Source organism: Tauraco erythrolophus, chromosome 8 (genome assembly GCF_009769465.1).
Source record: "Tauraco erythrolophus isolate bTauEry1 chromosome 8, bTauEry1.pri, whole genome shotgun sequence".
In the NCBI taxonomy this organism is placed as follows: Eukaryota; Metazoa; Chordata; class Aves; order Musophagiformes; family Musophagidae; genus Tauraco; species Tauraco erythrolophus.
The window spans coordinates 26,314,657-26,335,245 of record NC_141472.1 but is presented as its reverse complement, the minus strand read 5'-3'; the positions used below and the strand labels follow the sequence as shown (position 1 = coordinate 26,335,245).

At 41.8% G+C, this 20,589-nt stretch overlaps 2 protein-coding genes across 4 annotated transcripts in view; both read right to left on the bottom strand.

The window, feature by feature from the left end:
• The window catches only part of LY75 (lymphocyte antigen 75), a 46,950-nt gene extending 39,658 nt beyond the window's left edge, over positions 1 to 7,292 (bottom strand). For 2 of the 3 annotated variants that reach the window (XM_086615376.1, XM_086615377.1), the window contains exons 1-5: positions 4,570 to 4,846; positions 3,417 to 3,590; positions 2,976 to 3,140; positions 2,264 to 2,374; positions 394 to 534 (exon numbers count right to left, since the gene is read on the bottom strand). In XM_086615376.1, the coding sequence (XP_086471502.1) occupies positions 394 to 534; positions 2,264 to 2,374; positions 2,976 to 3,140; positions 3,417 to 3,590; positions 4,570 to 4,807 (829 nt within the window). In that variant the 5' untranslated portion in view covers positions 4,808 to 4,846. Of the gene's footprint in view, positions 1 to 393; positions 535 to 2,263; positions 2,375 to 2,975; positions 3,141 to 3,416; positions 3,591 to 4,569; positions 4,945 to 7,207 lie in introns of those variants that run through there. The other variant, XM_086615375.1, reaches the window with a different exon arrangement.
• Positions 1 to 20,589, bottom strand: part of PLA2R1 (phospholipase A2 receptor 1) — a 177,778-nt gene that overhangs the window by 105,320 nt on the left and 51,869 nt on the right. The window lies entirely within an intron of this gene.

The window sequence follows — 20,589 nt, the reverse complement described above, 5'->3', positions numbered from 1 at the left end:
ACAAGTTACTTCATTGCAGGACAGCAGCTTCAACACCAAGAGTGAGAGAAATAGGCAGTGATGGTAAGGTTTGAGATGCAAGTGCCAGTTCCAGATCTCCAGTAGCACATGAAAGAAGGCACAAACCATAGATGAAAACATGATGAAAAGGGCAGGACTGTGCTGGGAAATGCTTTACATGTGAATGAGAACGCTGAAAAAAATGAAAGATGTCGGTGATGCATCATCTTGACACTGAAGATACAGAATTTGCTTCTGCTCTCCTAAAAAACCCAAAGCTGTTGTGAAAGTGTCTTGGCAGAGGTGCCTTAGAAGGCTTGGGGAGGGAACAGACTCCATAAGTGAACATTACACTCATATTAACGTACAAAACCAGAACGCAAGCTGTCCTACCTGGAAGGCTTGAAACTTTATTGAATGACTTCTTGCAAATATATGGAAGCGGAGTCCCACAGTGGTAACTCTGCCACTGACCTGAGGCAGCATTCATCACCACACAGCTAGTCCCATCCAACGGGGACAAACTCTGCATATCTACAGACAGGAACAAATGAAAATAGAAGAGCACAAGTTATCAAACAGTAAGGTAGTGACTGCTTATTTTTTCTACTGCTTTTCAATACAAGAATAATATACTTTGCATAGTACAGCAACTTGTATGTGAAGAATATAACTTTCTTCAGGTGAAGACACCTGTCCTACCATAGGTCCCACAGAAGTGTTTTTTAAGAGAGAAAATTACAGAATCAAGGAATCTGGACTTCTTTTCCAATGTTTAATCATAGAACCAGGAGGAATGTTCTATTTACAATACAACGAATCCTTGGCTGAGCACTTTCCCAGACTAGAAATATCTCAGGGGAGAACCCTTTTTGCAGCCCTCAGTTTCCTTTGGCAGCCCCTTTCCAGTCCCACTCCAAACACAGCTCTGCACTCTTTCTCTTAATGCTATCCATAACCCTTACCTTAGCAGAAGCCTGAGACAAGGCCCCAGACAAAAAATATCACAGAGAACTCTTTTTTGCTCTCCTCAGCTTCTCTTGGAAGCCCTTTCCAACGGTCCCTTTTGGCTTCCTCTTTCCCTGTGCCCCAATGCAAACCCAAGCTATGTCCCACGTAGAGCACCCCAGCTCCCTGTGCACCGGGTTCATTCAGTCTCACATAGAAAAGGCTCAGGGTGGGTCTTAGTTCTTCATGGAGAATACAACGGGGACAGGGCTAAGCTCTTTTCAGAGGTGTACAGTGAAAGGACAAGAAGTAATGGGCACAACTTGTAGCTAGCAAAACTCCTGTTAGATCCCAGCAAGTACTTTGCACAAGAGGGGTAGACATTAGTATGTCTGTCATGACTGTAGACTAAATTATGCCACTGTAACTTGGGATAGTCTAGTCTCTAGCTCTGCATTACAGTCCTACAGTATCATTACAGTTCCAGAAGAAGGTACAGCCAGTAGTACAAGCAGTAGAAAAGTCCTTAACCTTTCCAAAAGAAAGCCCGTACTTGGAAAATCTCACAGAAATTTCTTAGTAAAGCTTTCAAAGAAGTAACAGAAACCAGTACTCTTTTCACAGAATTCATGTTGCAGCACTATTCTAGAAACTAAAGGAAAAAGAGAATTTCACTTTAAAAAGGTCAAATTCAGCTTGAACAACAGAACAATATTAGCTTCAGTATTCCTGATTATTATTCCTCCAGGATTCTTATATATACACATCCATGGCATGTTTGTGAGAATATTACAAATACATGCTGAAAATTCCAAACAAGACTCTCAACGATTCTACTAGGAACTTGGGAGTAATTAAAAAAGGTTTTTCAAAGGTTTTATACTTTTTTCATCTTCACCTCGAAGCAAATTTAAGCAACCTTGAAGCTTAAAAACACAAGTTAGGCTTCTAAGTAATGTCAGTTCTTGCACATACATCAACAAGTGTAATATTTGAGGGAAATCAAAGCCATTCTGTCTGCGGGAGGAGAAATTTAGCGGTTAGGGAAGCTGTATATTCTTTACTAAAATGTACCTCAAAAATACTATTTAATTTTTATCTTTTTAGAGATTTATCAACCTAATCATCCATAAACATAGAAAGAGTGCAGAAAGATTTACTAGCTAGGAGGAAAAGATGTTTCCGAACTTTTAACAGAAATGGAACAATGATGGTTTTGATGAAGTCTAACGGAGAAGGGTAAAAAAGAAATAAAGCTTAACAAAACACTAGGTTGTGTTGCGACTATTGTTAATACCACCAGAAACATCATTACCTGGATGCCAGTTGAGAAAATTCAAAGGTTTGTGATCTGACCACTGCCAACCTCCAGAAATGTCCAGCTGATTCAAGCCAATCCAAAAGATCTCAGCAATGTCATCCTTAGCTAGAGATAATTTTTTTTTTTTTTTTTTTTAAGAAAACAGTTAGTATAAAATGCTCATCCTTTATTGGTCTCCATTAAATTAAAAATGTGAAAGGTATGCATTTGAGGAAAGTAAGATTGCTACTATAATCAGACATGCAACCTTTCTTGAACTGAGGAGGGATTCACCCACACAAGTCTTCCCTCCCAATGGCTTCACATGTTTGTCCTTTGGTTTTATATTCCCAAACACACACTGACAATTCCTCCAGGCCAAGCCTAAAGATCAGCAAGGACAATTTCATAATAACAAGTGAGTAACATGCTGCTAAAACACCAATTGCCACTCTATCCCGTATTTGAGATTTTGGAGGCATTCTTCATTATAAATATGAGCAACGGCTACCCACTATAATGAAATCACACAGATATGTTTAAAAAACCCCAAACCTCTAAGGTGAGATTAGCAGCTTATTTTTGCTGCACAAATGAAAGCACCAACACATTTTAAGTACAATCAAGTTTTAACTTAGAATTTTAAGACAGAAACTAAAATGCTGTCTTCACTTTATGTTAATTTGTCAAGATTTCCTGATATTCATAAGTGAATAATTACACCTACCTTGTATGTAACTTAATTCAGATGCATCTTGGATGCTAAGTAAATCTCCCCCTTGCCGTTGACACGAAATATAAGCTTCTTTCCAAGAAAGAGCAGACTGTGTATTAAACTGGTAGCAACTTTCAGACCTTGGATCATGTTCCCAGATATCGTGACAACCATCCTCTGTTTAAAGGAAGCAGAATGTACTTGTAACTACAACTATACTGAAACATCATGAAAGTTTAAAAGAAGAATTCTAATACTGAAGGTCTGTCGCTTTTTATATTGGTAATCACATATACTGCAGAGTAAGCGTGTGCTGATCATCCTGTCAACGCTGCAATAGAAGAGGGACCTGCTTTTACCCAGCTTAAGAGCACTGTGCTACACCAAGGTGGAGCCGTACATACGTGAAGTGACAGAACGCTTTTAGGTCACCTATTCAGAAACCCAACGTGCCTGGTTGCAAGCAGATTCCCCATTTTCCATCGCGAGCATAATCTTCAGATGTGGCGCACCATTTCCCACCCGTATGCGTTTCGTCCTGAATGCAGTCATGATGCCACGTCTTATTATACAGAAAGGGGAACTCACAGGGTTTTCCATAGGAGTTTCCATCTTTGGTATAAACCTCTGTACGAAAAAAGAAAATTGAAGAAGTAGATACAAGCTGTCTAGGGGAGGAAAGGACAGCAAATCAATGTTAGTGCTTGTACGGACACGGTTAACTTAAAAGCATGCAAATCTCACTTGTGGTCTCAAAACATTGTATCTTGTTGTTACAGGTAATCTACAGCAATGCCAGAACTGAAGAAAATATCTTTTCTGTACTTTTTCTTCTGAGTGGGGCATAACACAGCAGAAACTTGTTTTCCTCTTCCTGCTAAGTTAGGGATAAATACATTGTCCTGTTGAAATCCAGGTAGTTAGCACAGAAAACTACAGAGCAGGGCTCTAGGAGTCTACACACACAGGAGAGGGAAAAACATTTCAAACTGGGCTCTTCACACTGGCCACTTTGAACAATTCAAATACAGAGAAAATTCTGCTCTTATATATGGTAAAGCAAGTTTTCACCACTGCTTCCAGCAAGCATGAGATTTCAGACGAGACTGGCTTCCATGGCAAGCGGACAGACTACCAGAGCAAAGCAAACAGATGGTTCCTGACAGTCCAATAGGTTGTGAGTTAGCAGCATGCACGGAAATTTGATTGTACAGCCTACCAGCGAAGAAAACATCTTCAAACCCTGCTCTTATTTAAGCTAATGGCAAAATTCCCATCACTATGAAGAGGACAGTGTCAGTTCTGACAGAAGGTGGCTGATACTTCATAATTAAATAGGCCCTCACTGAAACACAGGGGAAGGATTTAAGCATGCTAAGAAAGCCACTTGATAACACAACTTCTGCAGTTGCGCATATATATTTTTTATTAAAAACAGTTAAAGTTTCATACTTGAATATCAAGATCTCTCTACAGCAAAACATTCTATTGCTTTACTGATCAGTATTCTCATGATTAATTTTAAGGATTTATTGGCATAGACATACAGCAACAAGCCCCTAACAACAAAAAAAACCCAAACCTTCAAACCCCTGTGCAAACTTACCATGGTAAGGATACCGACATATATCGTCGGAGGAATTGTTGCTTCTCCACTGGTCTGTTGCATTTATGCTTGCAATTACATAGGTATTCTTGGTAGTCACTTTGTACTGAGACGCACCAAGGATGGAAGCATCAGCACATCGCCACCACAGCATTAGTTCTGAGTTACAATCAACCATTTTCAGGCGAGACAGTGACTTGGTAAATATATCAAGTCCCAGGCACTGCTTGGACCCCATATGAAAGAGGCGATTCTGGGATACCCATTTCCATAAAGCTTCACTTGTCTCCTTGCAGTCATCTATCACTATTCGTGAGTTTTTAACTTGTATGCACTTGTTCAGTGTTTCGTGACGAATGGTAAAAGCATCATTGCCTGTATAAGAACAAATAAATATCCACATATGGGTATGATTCAGTTTCACTTTCACAGGAAGTTAACTTTTAAGAGTGTAATCACTTTGAGACATGCTACCAGAAACGTACAGCAACTGCTGTTTGTACATTATTCTCTCTCTTTTGTATAAGCCATGTTAAGTACATTTTCCTGCTCTTTAGAGATCTTTACTTTTAGGGAGGAAAAAAAAGATCTCTTTCAAAACCACTATAGAATAAGAGGAGACAAAATGAGGCTGTTTTCTAAGATCAATCCTATCAATAAGAATTCTTCCTTTAATTTTAATATATACTGATTGGATCAACCCCTGATAAATTGCAAGCTTACTGGGTAAAGAATCTTGTCTTCATGCCTGTCTGCAAATGCAGTAACACACAGCAGGTACCATAGAATATAATAAATAACAACCTTCACTTAGTATGCGCTTTTTTTTTTTAAACTATGTATCATATATGATACACAGCATGATAAGCTCATAGGCAAAGCAGTTTGCGGGTGCAATCATAGTATTTCTCAAAAGCAGTACCAGTTATTTTTGTAAGAGTTTTAGAATTAATAACCCACCAAAGATGTCACACAAGGATCAGGAGTATCATTTTCAAAATGATACAGTAACCTTGGTTTCATTTTCAGCTGTTACATAGCTTGTCATTAAAATGAAAAAAAAATAAATTGACAAAGCATAGTGTACAATTTTGAAAAGATATGGGTCACCCTACGTATACAAGCTGACACCTCTGTCAGTACAAGAACACCTCTGTGACAAGTGGTAGTAGGTTTCAGCTAACCAAGAAAGAAATGCCCTAAAACCATTCCTATGCCACAGGAAAGATGGCCTCACAACATAATACTTTCACCAACCAGGCTGAAATGGACCTTGGCCATCCCAGACTCGCAAGGCTATTACTCTGCTGTTTTAATAAGGAATTCGCTGAGTAGTGTTTTGTATTTAATAGTAATGCACTGTCAATCACATTCCTACTGCGTTTTTTTAATATGACTTAATAATAGGTTTGGCTGAACAGCAAGGAAAATATTCAGTGATGTTATGCAGTGAATTCTACCACTACTTCCCAGTATACTTGTGAATTTTCCACGTGTAAGTGCCAAACAGTATCTAAATAGTACTGAGCTAGTCAAACTGTAAAGAATCTCTAAGTCAGCCACTTATTAGAGTGACCTTTTCTAAACAGCACATTTTAACCAACTCTTTCATCCTCTCTAGTAACTAAATAAGACATTTTAACAACCAAACCTGCTTTTATGGTATCTTTTTACCCTATGCTTTTTCAGCACTGTATCTGCTTTTTGCTTTTTATTCTCCCCTCCAGATTTTCTTCTTCTTTTCAATTCCTTATAACGTGTTCTCAGCCTCTTCTGAAATTTTCCCCTTCCTCATTCTTCTTTCACTTCTTCCACACAACCCTCATTCTGACATCAAGAAGAAAAAAACACTTTTTAAAATTTCCCTGAGAAAAACTGCTGACACTATCTCACCGAATCCCTCTGCGCAGCAATTACTAACACCAGTGCTCAATCACTCCAGTTCCATACTCTTGCCATGAAGCTTTACATCTTCAGCTACAAAACCGAGCCTGTCACTGTCAAAGGACAGAAAAACGTGAGGTTCAACTCTTCGGCGAAGGGCTGAACTTGTTTCCCAGCGGCTCTCACCAGCCCAGCGGCTTTAGCTTGCAAGAATTCGCCCAACGTGAAACTTTGCCACCTGCTTTCTGGAAGGCTGGGTAAGCCTCCTTCCTCCCTCGCTGCGAATAAAACCGACGGCTTGTCGCCCCGCAGGGGACCTGCCCGAGCTCGGGCTGCCGCCCCTCCCGAGGTGAGGGGCCAAACGCCCACCTCCCTCCCGCCGCTCCGCTCCGCCGGCCCGGCGCTGCCCCGGCACCGCGGGCACCGGGAACGTGGCACCCGGGGGCGGTGGGGCAGCGGCTGGTTTCCCGACGCCCAAGAGAAGCGCACGGTCCGAGAGGGACGTTTGGAGGGTTTTTTTCCTCCCCTTTTCGCTCCTTCTTGTAAGTTTCCCACGTTGTTTCCACGCAGCTGGACTTTGCCACCCAGCGCAACGCCCGGAGCTGCCAGGAACCGTCGGGGCTCAGGGCCCGTCTCCGCGCTGCCGCCTTCTCCTCCGGTGCCCGCCACGGCGGAAAAGGGCCTTCCGCGCCCTTTGCGCCGCAGCGCACCCGCGCAGCGCCTTCCCTCCTCGCAAGGTGGGCGCCCGACTTACCTGAGGGGTCCCGGCGGGCGGCGCAGCAGGCGAGGAGGCAGGCGAGGCCGCAGGCGGCCAGGCGGAGCCCCGCCGCCGGCGCCATCCTCCCGCGGCGCGCAGGCTGCGCGGAGCGGGAGCTTTGCCGGGCTCGCTCTGCCGGAGCGTCGCGCCCGCCGCCGGCTGGCCGGGGCCGCGAGCAGCCGGCGGATTGGCCCGCCCCGCGCAGCGTCACTTGTTGCCAGGAGAGGAGCGGGCCCGGGTTCGCGGCAGGGTGCGGGGCGGGGCCGCGCTGGGCGGCGGCCGGGTGTGAGGGGTCGAGGCGGCGGGGAAGGGCCGGCCCCGGCTGCCGCGGCGGGAGCGAGGTTACGACGGAGGGAAGTGAAGCGCAGGAAAGGGAAAGGGAATTGCAAGTGGAAAACTAAAAGTGAATGCGAGGAAAACATGGGCGAAATTAAGGGTAAATGGGGAGAGAAAAAGAAAAGGGGAAAAGTGAAGGGAAAAAAGGAAGGAGGAAAGAAAAAAGAAGAAAAAATAGAAAAGCAGCCTCATTATCGCATGGTAATTAAAAGTTTTTAGAAATTCGGTGGGGAAAGAAAGGGAAAGCATAAGTGCTAAAAGTGAAGAAAAGGCAAAAAGTGAAGAGAATATAAACCAAAAGTACTAAATAATAGCAGACGCTGAAGTAAAATACCTACGAATGGATCAAACAATAAATTCCTAAACGTTATCCTGTGGTTTTCATCCCCCTCTGGCCACGTGCTGGCCCGGCGCGAGGGCCACGAGGCCATCCCGGAGGCAGGGGAGCCAGGGGCTGCGGGGCGGGTGGCTGTCTGGGCAGGGGGTCACTGCCCCACCGGGGGGGCGGCCGAGAGGGCCTGATGTCCCCACAGGGTCCCTCTGCATCGCAGCAGTGCTTCTGTCCGGGAGCGGCTGGCAGCAGGCGCCTGGCAGGGGGCCACCACTCTCAGCACCCCAGGGGGCATCAGGGCAAAGCCCTCTCTCGCTCCCCGTTACAGACCTGCCTCTGCGTATTTGCCCCGTCGGGACCAGCTGGACCTTTGCGGAGTAGGAGAGGGAACAGAAGTGGGATACTTGCCATACTTTCTAAGGGTTTTCTGGTAGCTAGCAGCTAAAATTACAATTGTCTGATCTGTTTCTGCCAGGGAAAGGGGAGGAGGGGATGAGATTGGGAGCAGTTGAAATAACTGTTGTTGAGAAAATTACGATGCTGGCTACAGGAAGTGACGGAAACCAAAAATAAAAACACGAAGACGCAGAGAACCAGTTGGCCTGAAGGAGGAAAAGAGAAAGAAGGGACATTGATGGAAAGTATGTAAAATAAAATCATGTCTGTTTATAGCTGTGCCCTGCGTGATTCGGTGCTGACCTGGAAAGGCTGTATAGCTCAAACCCCAGCTGTGCAAGAAAGCACTTGCAAAGTTGCAAAAAAAAAAAAAAAAAATTCTTTTGGCTAGGAAAATATATTTTGATCAGACTTGGAAGAGCAGTCATTTGGGGAAAGAAATACTAGATTTTCATAAAGATGGGAAGTGCAACGTGCAGTCTGTTTTATGCATTTCAAATGCGCCCATCACATAGGAATCTGGATGCCTGGGGAACGCAGGAGTTGAGGGTGTGCCGGGCTGGGAATTGAGCGGAAAGACAGGGAACAAAACCAGGCATCTGTAAGTGAGCAAATGTTCTCTCCTGCTGGAAACCACAGAGCAAGACCTGGCTGCCAAGGCAGGAGCTATTTGAAAAATCAGGTTCAGGCAGAGAGGGGTCTGTAGCTGCAGCAAAATCGAAGCTGTGCTACCAGAAACAGCTCATTTTCTGGAAGAGCAAAGCTTTAAAGTCACCACACAGAGAGTGGGAGGCAGAAATTCCCCGCTGAGGAGCCTGATACAAAAGCAAGCTATTGAAACTAAAATTAAATACATAGTGGGATGGTGTGTCTCTTTTTAAATAAAACATCATAACAAAAAGCAGTAGGTGTGAACCCTGCATCCCCATGAACCTTTCTGAATGCGTGCTATTTTTAATTTCATAACTGACTGTACCAGTTTGGGTATGGAGAGAAGTAAAGAATTTAACTTTGAAACTCATAGAGTGCAGTGCGTATTTACTGAGCATACACCAGTAACTCTGAAATTAACAGCATCCTATTTACCAAACATGTGTTAGCAAATATGTATCTTAAGAGAGGGGAGGTTCTCTTCAGCATATATGCTCTCCAACATGCATTTCCAATTTGAGGTCCTTTTTATTTTATCTTTTTATAGAACACCATGCTAGGTAACACAGGATCAGACTCCAGCCCTGATTCAAAAATTAAATACTGCCCAAGGATAGGAAAGATCACTGCACGCTACTACTTCTTAGTTTCAGTTTTGTGTGCATGTGCGTGCCCTACACTTAAACTCCATCACACATTAATGTAAGAGGAGATACAGAATGTACAGCCCTGGTGAGCTCACCAAAATGCATCCCTTCCCTCTGCCCCCAGCCAAGCAGCAGACAGATAAGAGTATATAAACTTACACCTGTAAAACTGTTTAGTTAAAGTGCTTTACGCACAAAACAAAAAGTCAGTGTTTTGATGAAAGAAGTTTACAAAATAGGAAGTTATTGAAAGTCACATGTAAACAGTAGTTTTACTGCTTTTTATATCAAGAGCATTTTTAAAAAATCCTAAACACAAATACTTATTTTTGGTTTGTTGTTTCTTCCTTTTATTTTTTTGTCTTCTACTAAGATAAAATAAGTTGTGACACAATGTTTTGTGGTCTGTGGAAATGGTCAGTTAAAAGCTAATGTGCCAGCTGCGGTTGTTAACCCTTCAGTGGGCTTGCACAGCATCTCTGTGGCTAACTGAAGTGCCATGCACTCCCCCACTAAGGCAAAGGACTGTCAGTCTACCTGGCAGCCTGTGCAGGGCAAAACCCACCCCAGCAACGCTGAGCTCTGTAGGACACACTGATGCACAGACCAGTGCTACAGGAATTAGAAGGATCTGGGCGCTGGAAAATATCCTTTGGCTAGAGTAGTGTAGGTGGCATCCAAATGCAAGGCCAAATATTCTTTGCATTAGGATGCTCCCAAAAGCGAGATTATTGTATTCCAAGACCTCAACCAGAAATCCACACTACCTACCCAGCGCCCTCATGTCCATTAAAGGACTGATAATTTCTCACACATGTCTTCCTAATGGAGTCAGCTTTTGAAGGCAGTATCTCTAACAACCTTTCCTCTGCTGAATTTGCTGATCCTCTGACCTAAGCGATATACCTGTCTCCTGTGGAAGACCCCCGTCCTCCTTTTGTCATTCATGTTTTAATCATGTCAGATTTTAAAAAGGAGGATTAAAAATATTTCCTCAAGGTAGATGGTTGTAAAGGGAGCAATCACTCTGCAAACAAACTAATATTTTGGAAAGAACAGTGCAGGAAAAATCAAAATCAGTGTATGTCATTTGATAACTTATGAGTGTCTTCTACAGCTTTCTGTTAACTAAAAAAGTGAGTTTGTACCAAAGCTTCTCAAACTCGTAACAATGAAAAGCCCACTTCTTAAAAGATTTTTTTTCTAGCTTTATCAGCAAGGCTTCTGCATTTAATCTGAGCTGCGCAGCGTTACTCACAGCATAATCGGTGAACAGTTTCTGTATTGCAAATCATAAACTTTATCATGTCCCCATAAATACCTACCACTCACTACAAAGCAGCACTGGTGGAGCAAACCTCAACCGTTCCTACAGAGATAATCAAATACAGAATTTCAGGAACAGGAGGGACTCCACTACAGAGATGACAGTAATGCATAGCAACCTTTTCTCTTGCTTCCAAGCAGGTGACTTTGCCTTTCCAGTCAGAAAAGCCTTCAGAGGTGTCAATATCATGACTAAGAGCCTTGCATTTCTAGCAGGAGTCTTTCTTGCTCATCAACTGATAATTTCTTTGCTTTTATGCCCATATGTTTACAACAATAGCATTACCTGCAGAAAGTGTCAACACCTGTCTGTCCATAAATCTCCACCCCATCTCTCTTCTGCTCACCACATGAAACAGATACTTTGCATGAGCAACCTTCCTCCCTCTTTTACAATCAACACATTGTAATCCAGTTTTTCTGGCTAGGTTGAGCGCCTCCACTCGCCAGTGAGCACAAAGGGAATGCTGGAAAAAGATTTTCTACCTCCAGCATCTCCCAAGAGTGGGAAGAGGCTCTGGAGATAGCAATTTCTGTTTTTCTCTGTTCCCCCCAGCAGTCGCTTTGAAACTGTGACATCCAAGCAGGGAACACTACTTGTTTATTACTTTTACCACCTTGCAACATTGGCACTTGCAAAACCCAGACCCTTGCAGAAAAAAAAAACACCAAAAAAATAAAGAAAAACAACAAACCAAATCAACCAACCAAAAAAACCTCATGAAACAAACAAGGGCTTATGAGAGTTGCAGGAGCAGAGTTATTTCCTGAGGCAGAGGACTTTCTCTAAGAAAGTCACGGTGCCCACGAAGCTGCCAGCAGACAAAGACTTCAGTCCTACCTAGACTCTGCTGCCGAGTTTAATGACAGAACATGGCTCTGGTTTGAGTAAAGTGTCTGCTAACTATTCAAAATATCAGCCCTGAACATGTTTAAAGATAGTTTAATGGAACAGAACACTGAACAATTGCAATTTTTACCATACGTGGGGCGAAAAGCCAAATGATTGGTTTTTGACATATAAACAAGTTTGGTTTGATTGAGTTAATCCCATACATGGCCATGAAAAAAACCCACTAAAATTTAACGGGCAGATGACAAGCATCCAGCAACTGATTTGGATACAGAGAGATCATATCCAGAGAGGTCTTTAAGCAATTAACTTTGACTTGGTTTTGCATTAACTCCACCTGGATGGCCTTTTCTTCATGGGCGCTTACTCTGTTTACTGGCTTGCTCTTCTAACTGGATGTTGAGGAATTAATTATTTTTAAACATTAAAGAATATTTAGCTTTTAGCAAAAAGGGAACACAAAGGAAAATGGCTTGTCTCTGTTGTTTCCTGTTTCAGTGGCAGCAGCCTAACTTTTTAGCGCATTATGAAACTGTCGTATTGCACAGTAAACTTAAGATGAAATCACACGCTCTCTCAGCTGAATTTTTATGTATTTCTTACATCTCTTTAACAATCTATATGAATCTTTGGCACGAGTTCCAAAGTTTTGAGCTTCTCCTTACATTTGAAGAGTTTATTATTGCTAGGGATCCTTACATTTGACTCTCTTAAAGTGTCATTATTTACAATAAATAGGCAGGATGTTATTATAGCATTTTAGAGACTGTTCTGTTTCTCCCACTACACAGAAACATAGTAGGTAACTTCCAGAAATAATAAAAGGAATTACAAACCTTTATTCTAATACCAGCCTCCTTTTTTTACCTAAATGTGACGGTGCCAACTTCTGTAGTGCTGCCTCCAGCTCTGTCCTGCTGTGTATTCAAACACAGATTAGACAAGGTCTACTGAAATACTAGAAACAGGTTTGAGAAATAAGGCAAAGAAAGGAATGTGGACACATCTTTATCTGTTGATAGCAGGGAATATCTTTCTCTGCGTGTTGGTTTGGCTTTGACTCCTCCTGGGATCTCTGCGTGCTCCTGGAACAACAACAAAATAATACAAGCAGTACTTGAACATTCAGAGAACCGCTTAAAATCGTAAAGTAAGTGTTAAATGATATTATTTAGTTGCACTTTAAAAAGGGGTCTCTGACACTCGTTCTGTGCAATTTTAATGGAAATTGTGCCTTAGTGTAGTAGTTCTACTGGCAGCGTTACTATGCTCAATCTCCTCAAAAGCTGTTTTCTGTTGTTACTGTGCCAGTGTAGGATTATTACTCAAATTACGATCATGGAAGCTGGCAACTCAGATAATATTTTGTACCACATTACATTTGTTGCAAAAAACTTAGTTTGGAGGAATGGTTTAAAAGAACATCAGTTATAATTTGGTAAATGTTTTTAAGACGTAATAATTAATTCAGGGGGAAGAGCTTTTAAATTTAAATGAAAAAGCTTTTTTTTCTTCTTTAAAAGTGCTGGGGAAGAACCTGTGGGTTTGAGTCTCAACATGATATTCTGGAGGAAAAATTCAGCTTGTTGGAGGGAAGATGAAGACAAGACTCTCTCCAATAGCACTCTCCAAAATGCCCCCACTGCCTGATGTATGACCAGGAAGAGGGAAACTTTCAATATACAGCTGAGACGATGGTGTAAAGAGCAAAACTTCAGATTGATCTGGACTCGGGAGCACTTCTGAGATAAAAAGAGCCTGTGTGGAAAGGATGGACTCATTGCGGCCTAAACTGCTGGCATTTCAAGATTGCCATTGATTAAGCTGTAACTGAAGAGCAGCAGGCATGGGGAATACACAGTTCAGCACGCCATCAGCAAAGGCTTAGAAATTGTGCTTTTTTGAGAGCAGGAGAGGCCAGAGAACAGAAATAAGGAATGGAAAACAAACAGAGTGGCTTTCAAACGGGAGATGAAGAAAGAAGCAAACACTGCAACCACATGTACACAAATGCTAAAAATCCAATGACACAGAAGCTGCATGGACCGAAATGCCATAAGCATAAGCATATATAATATTGAGCTTGCAGACTGCCTGCCTGACCAGAGGACAGAGGGTATATTGAGAGAGATCAGATGGGCAAAGAGGGCAGGAAATAAAATCGAAACTGTACTTCAGGTAACCCCAGTGTTGTCTGGACACTGCAGCATTGGAATATAATGCAGACTACATCAGACTTCAGCAATACTGCTTCACAGAGCAGTTGGACAAGGAAGCCACAGAAGAGATGCAGCCCTTCATTTGGTCCTCATTAATGTGCAAGATCTTGTCTTATATCTTCAGCTCATGGTTGTTGTTCCTGTGTTTATATTCAGAATTCCCACAGGCTTGATGAAGGTGAAGCACTCATGGCAGTTGCACCTACTTTCAAAAGTGTCAGAGACATAGAAATGAGAAAGCTTGTGAAGCAGAAACAAAAAGGAGCAGCTAGGAAAGGTAAATTCTTACAGGTGCAGCTGAATTTCCTGAAGGATGCACAGCCCAGCATCAGTGTATGCTATCTACTAAAGTCTTGAGAACTGGTAAAAGGAAGTGCGCACAGACAATCTCATCACAGGGTAGATTATTAGAAACCAGAAGTTGAAGTCATCTCCAAATGAAAAACACAAAGTATTGTAAATAGACACTTTAAAGGAAAGCACAGTGAAAGAACAATTAAAAAAGTGTGAGCAGCAGCTAGCAAAAGGAATCCAAACTAGTATTAAATCTTTCCTTAGACACATTAAGACCAAAAAGCCCACTGGAGTCTGACAGATCAAACGACAACTGCAGAGTAAAAAAGAGGAGAGGCCAAAACATTTCCAGAGAAGCTAGATGATATATTTGCATGTGTTCACTGGAATGAGCAGATGATCCCCATACTTGAACCCTTCTTTCTGAGAGAGTCGGCAGAGACTCTGCCTGAAAGCGCGTGAACTGGGAAAGGCTATAATCCAAAGTATGCAGAGTAACAAATCCCCAGGCGCCCAAGCTTTCTAAGGGAGTGTGGATAAGATATAACAGATCTAGTAATGGACCTACCTTTCTCTTCAAGCCTGCTCTGCGGCCAGAGACTGGACGGTAGCAATGTGACACCAATCTCTAAAGAAGATTCAGGAGGGGGAAAATGAGGGGAGAGGATGGACGATACTAAAAGCTGGCAAGCCTGACATCAGTGCCAGGCCAAGCAGCAGAAACTGTGATAAAGGATAGAATTAGTGTGCACCTGGATAAACATGATCTAATTAGGGCAGTACCAACACATCTTCTCTAATTGTAGTATTTACTATTTAGGCATCTAGACAGTTTTTTTACAAGGTCAGCAAGCATGCAGACAAGAGTGATCTGGCTGATATGGTCCATTGGTAGTTTCTTGATCTGGACAAAAGCTCCTACCAAGTGAACAAATCAGCCGCACGCTAACTGGAACTTGCTGTTTGCATCTTTCTATAGATTTGAGGGGGTTTTGTTGCAAAGAAGTTATTTGTACCTTACTCTTATTATTTCCGAGAGTGAGACTGAAATAGCTCTTGTTATTACCCACAGCTTACATGAAGCTGGGACTTGAACAAGAACTACCTGTCTGTGACTCAACACTCACACAACCTGAGATAAAGTTTGTGGGTGGACAGTGCATACAAATGAGTTTATAGAACTTCTCTCTGTGGTTGACACCATGGGTAAATCAGGGAGAGACTATGGGAGTATTGCTATCAGCTTTTCTTCACTGCACAAGTACTGCTGGTGAGCTGGTTTCATATGCTGGATGCAGAATACATGAGGGAGAATGTGGAAGATTAAGATAGTACAGAACAGCATAGATCCCTTATGACTCAGATTTGCAGTGCTCTGTACACGTACTAACCATTAATAAACTTCTAGATAAAATTTCAGAGCAGATTTTAAGCTACAAAGCCCTCAGGATTTGATCACTTCAGAGATCACCTCTGTATATGACATATTCCCATTATAGAGATCATCAGTCGTGATTGGCTGAACCTGTTCCTGGCTTTGATTTTGAGCCCACTCTCTTTCCTTTGCTGAGGTTGTCAAGGAGTAAGCCTGCTCTTTATGGTATCTTAAGGAAGCCTTACTTTACAACACTTCATGAGTACCTCTAGTTATGTTTTCAAATGAAAAAAAAAAAAAGAAAAAAGGTAGTAATACCATAACTACTAAAATAACTGAACAGTACTATTACCACTTTTTGATTTGTGTACATCTTTGTTTTCAATATACCTAAATAAATTAATAAAAAGAGAACAAACAAAAGGTTGTAGTAGTGAAGAAAATGCAACTGCATATAGGGTTCGAGTTAGTGATCTATTTAATTCATGCATAGTTATGTAGCCCTATTTCTTTAAAGAGTACATCTACATTTTTCTTTTTGAGGGCAATAATATGCCCATAGTACTAAAACATCAGTTGTTACATATATTCTGTTAAACAGCAGCTCTTCACTCTATGAAGCCCCTGAGTTTATGAAGGTTTGTGTGTATTTAACAGTGCTGAAACCGTTTGGCCATGCAGGATATCCTGGGGCTGGATCTATCATAGGCAGTATTTAAACACCCCAGTAGGAACCTGTGGCCCATATTTAGGTCCCATGGGCACGCACAAACGTTGGAAGCATCAGAAATCTCTGTACAGCCAGTGAACCTGGAAGAAATACTCAGATGCTCTTGGAGTGAATCCAAGTAACTAAGTAAAAAAATCACAGGATCTCTAGAGATCACCAGTGCGTCCCTCTGCTTAGAGCAGGGTCAGCTAGAGCAGGTTGCCCAGGGCTGTGTCCAGTTGCTTTTTGAATATCTCCATGGATGGAGACTCCACAACCTCTCTGGGCAATCTGCTCCAGTGTTTGATTATCACTGCAGTAAAAAACCTTTTTCTTCCATTTAAAAATAATTTCCTGTATGTCAGTTTGTGCCTATTGCCTCTTGTACCTTCACTGAATGCCACTAAGAGTCTGGCTCCATCTTCTTTACTCTCCCCAACTTTAGGCATTTAGATACATTGCTAAAATGTCCCTTAGCCTTCTCTCCTCCAGCTCTCAGCCACTCCTCATATGACAAATGCTCCAGTCCCTTAATCATCTTTGTTGCTTTTTGCTGGATTTGCTCCAGTAAATCCATATCTTTCCTGCACTGGGAACTGCAGAACTGGATCCAGCGCTCCAGATGTGTCTCACCAGTGCTGAATAGGGGGAAATGGTTCATGCTGGTGACTCCAGATCATCTTCAGGTCTTTGAATATATTTGGAAATGGTTTCCAGAATTATTTGCTCCATCATCTTCCTGGGTATCGAGGTAAGGCTGACTGGCCTGTAGTTCCCCATCCTCCCTCTATTTCTTCTTGAAGCGAGGCATGACATTTGTGTTGAACTTCCAGTCCTCTTCTGATCACTGTGACCTTTCAAAGATACTTGAGACCGGCCTTGCAGTGACATCTGCCAGCTCCCTCAGCACTTGTGGATGCAGTCCATCAGGTCCCATGGACTCATTTGTGTCCAACTTGTTTAAATGTTTTGGTCTTCTCTACTGAGGATAAGTCTCCATTGCTCCACATACTCCCACTGGTCTCAAGGGCCTGGGATTTCTAAAAGCAAATCTTACTAATAAAGACAGAGGTGAAGAAGGCACTGGGTACCTCTGCCTTTTCCACATCCTTTGTCACCACCATCCCACTCAGCAGCCAGCCCACATTTCCCCTAGTCTTCCTTTTGCTGCTGATACACTTGCAGAAATCTTGACAGTGAAGAGCTGTTCAGCTCCTCACTTTTCTCTAAACTTTATCAATGGACTGGTCCACTAGGAAAGTTCCCAGACAGAGAAAGAGAAGATGCTGTTGTTCCCTTTTTAACAAATACATGGACAGTTTGAGCATCTTTGCTATGAAAGACTCAAATGCAATCCCTTTTTCTAAGAGGAATCTGAACCCACACTGATCCAGATTAGGTCAGTAACTACCAGGCTAAAGCAAGTTTTCAGTGTCTCCTTTTGGAGCTGATCCATTTTATTCAAAATACTGAAATATTTATAAGAGCACAAACTGAAATGTAAGTCTCCCTCTTCCCTTTTCTCACAAATGAGTACTGTTACTACTGGAGCACAATCTCACTCATATTCTCACTGTGACCTGTTGAGTGCTTGGTATAAAGTCTGACGGTTAGACGATGTTCCCCTTACGAATCTAGCCCTTGACTTGACAACCTGAAGTCTTCAGAAAGACAAAGTGCTAAAAGTATATTGATTTTAACTTTAACTCGGGCACGGATGCAGAATGCAGTTGTAATCCTACCTTAAAAATAGAAGGATCCAACCACTAACTTCAGAAATGAATCCTTAAGGCAACAATAACCGTAGTTGTTAAACCTAGCATTTATCTTTAACCTTTACTCCCATACACTTTTATAGCCACCAGCCCTGCCAGAGAGGACATGACAGACACAGCAAAGTAGGAATGAGCAAAAGGGAAGCCAAGAGTCTTGACTTTAAAAGCAAAAGTTAGTGGAGACTCTAAGTCAGAGTGTATTTTATTCATCTAACAAAACATGTTTAAACACAAATGTTGGACATAAAATGAAAGCATGAGCAAATAAAAACATAGTGCTAGAGATCGCTTTAAACAGAAGTTGCCTTCAATTAGTTTATTTTTATAAACAATACCATGGATTTTGAAAGATTGCTAATGCTGTAATACAACACCGTAACAATGTTGTCATGAAACTAGTTTGAGATGGCAATCTTACATTTTTAACCCAACACATAACTGAAAATAAACTTGGTTTATCCATTTAATTACATTGCCATGCCAGCTCCTTCCTGTCACTGCTATTAGCCTGAATTGAGAACAAAAGTTATTACAAGTTTAGTTGGAAAAAAGAACTTTGGAAATGAAATTTTACCAACAATTTTCTGGCAAAACATGTATCCATCTGGCCTCAGCAGCAGTTTGGAAACAGTGACGGAATGAGGTACTTCACACTGTCCCTACAAGGGGGTTTCCCCTTAGTAACAAGGTGTTGTTTCCACAACTTGCATGGTACTTGGCAATTATTCTCCCTAGAAGATCGCCAAAGAATAATTTTTTTCCCGCCATTTTAGATGTGGAGTACTCAAAGCAAAAAACAGGCAAGTTGGCCAAGATGACATAGTGATAGCAGCAAAGCCAAGAAACAGAGCCTGGACCTCCCTAGCTCCCAGCATCAGGCAAATCCTTTTGCCTGTACCTGCCCTCAAACAGCACAACAGTAAAATGCACAGCTTTTTCTTTCTCTTTGCCCAGTTTTTCTCTGAAATAAAGAAATAAAGACTGGTTGATTCATGGGCTCAATGACTGACCGTTGCTCTGATGTCATTTGGCTTGTTTGTTATTAGTATTGTAATTGCCTAAGCAAAGGAACAGCGATCTGTGCCCACACATCTTGAATATTCCACCTATTGGATTTGTTTGCTTAGTTGGAGGTTTGGGTTTTTTCTCACAAGGACAGGATGAAAGCAGCAGGACCCACAATCTAAGGTGTCTTGTACAACTGGCTCTTCACTAGCAGGAGTCAGGGTTGGGTCCCTTTTGCATTAATTCCTGTGCAAATGCATGGATTTCCCCTCTTATCTTGAAGTGTATGGTAACTTACTGTCATTCGTGGTCACTCTAGGATGCTTGAGTTCAATACTTTCTGTCAAAGATACTCTAAGTGTTCACTTTACCTAACCAGTTGCAATTTGAATTAGTCCTGGGAGGGACAGGGACTGTTGCAGCGTTCTGGAAATGGCACACTATAATTACTCCAGTTAATCATTTGTAATAGCTGTCGGTACACATACATGAGTTATATCAAAGCAACTAAAGAGAGTTGCAAATAATCAGAGAACGGGCAAGTTCAGAAGGTACTTTGCGAGCTACTGCATTGCTGATTGGCTAGGATTTTAGCTAAGCTTGTAATACCACCTACCACATTAAAAAGTCAAAAATTTGCACATCTCTGATATTAAATTAATTGTCAAGCAATTCAACTTTAAAAGGCTTGCCTAACAATAATAAGATCTTTCTCTAACAATCAGACACCTAAACTGACTGCGCGCTGAATTACGGGGAAGAAAACAAAAATCAGTTCAGCATCCCACATGATCTATTTGTTTTAAACAATAATGCATTCTGCTACATCTATTTTGGCACTGACTTGCTAACAGCAGACGCCTCTGTGCTGCAACCGATGTGTCAAGCAAGAAAAGAGCTCTGATGTTAAGCAAATGGTGAAAGTCGCTCCTAAATTTCTTTTCTTCTCCCATATTTGTGTTTTGGTTTTTTTTTTGTATGAGAATAATTTTTACCTTTAATATTTTTTTTTCTGTTTCCATTTCATACTATAATTATAGCTAAAACTGGCAACAAGTTAAACACTGAACTGCACTGAAATTTGCTATAGTGCCCATATCCGACTCTTCCTTTCTTCTATCTCTAAAACACCTGAAATGGGGAAAAAAAATACCTGCACATACTATATAGTCACCTCTCTGGCCAGGTTGTAGAGGAAGGATTAGAGCATCCAGGTGGAGTGAGATGTAAATATGTCACAGCAGAGCCTACTGTCCAAAGGCTGTTATGCTTTTTTTTTTTCCCTCTTTGTTATTTACATTTTACATTAGGTATCTGAGTATTTATCATAGTAGCTTTTGAACAATATTTTCTAAGGCACAGCATGCAGTTGGATGCTCCTCTCCTCTTCACAGCTTTGAAAATTCCCTTTTCCTATTGCAAAGGGGTCAAGAGGCTGACAACAGTCTTTTTTTCCCCTTCT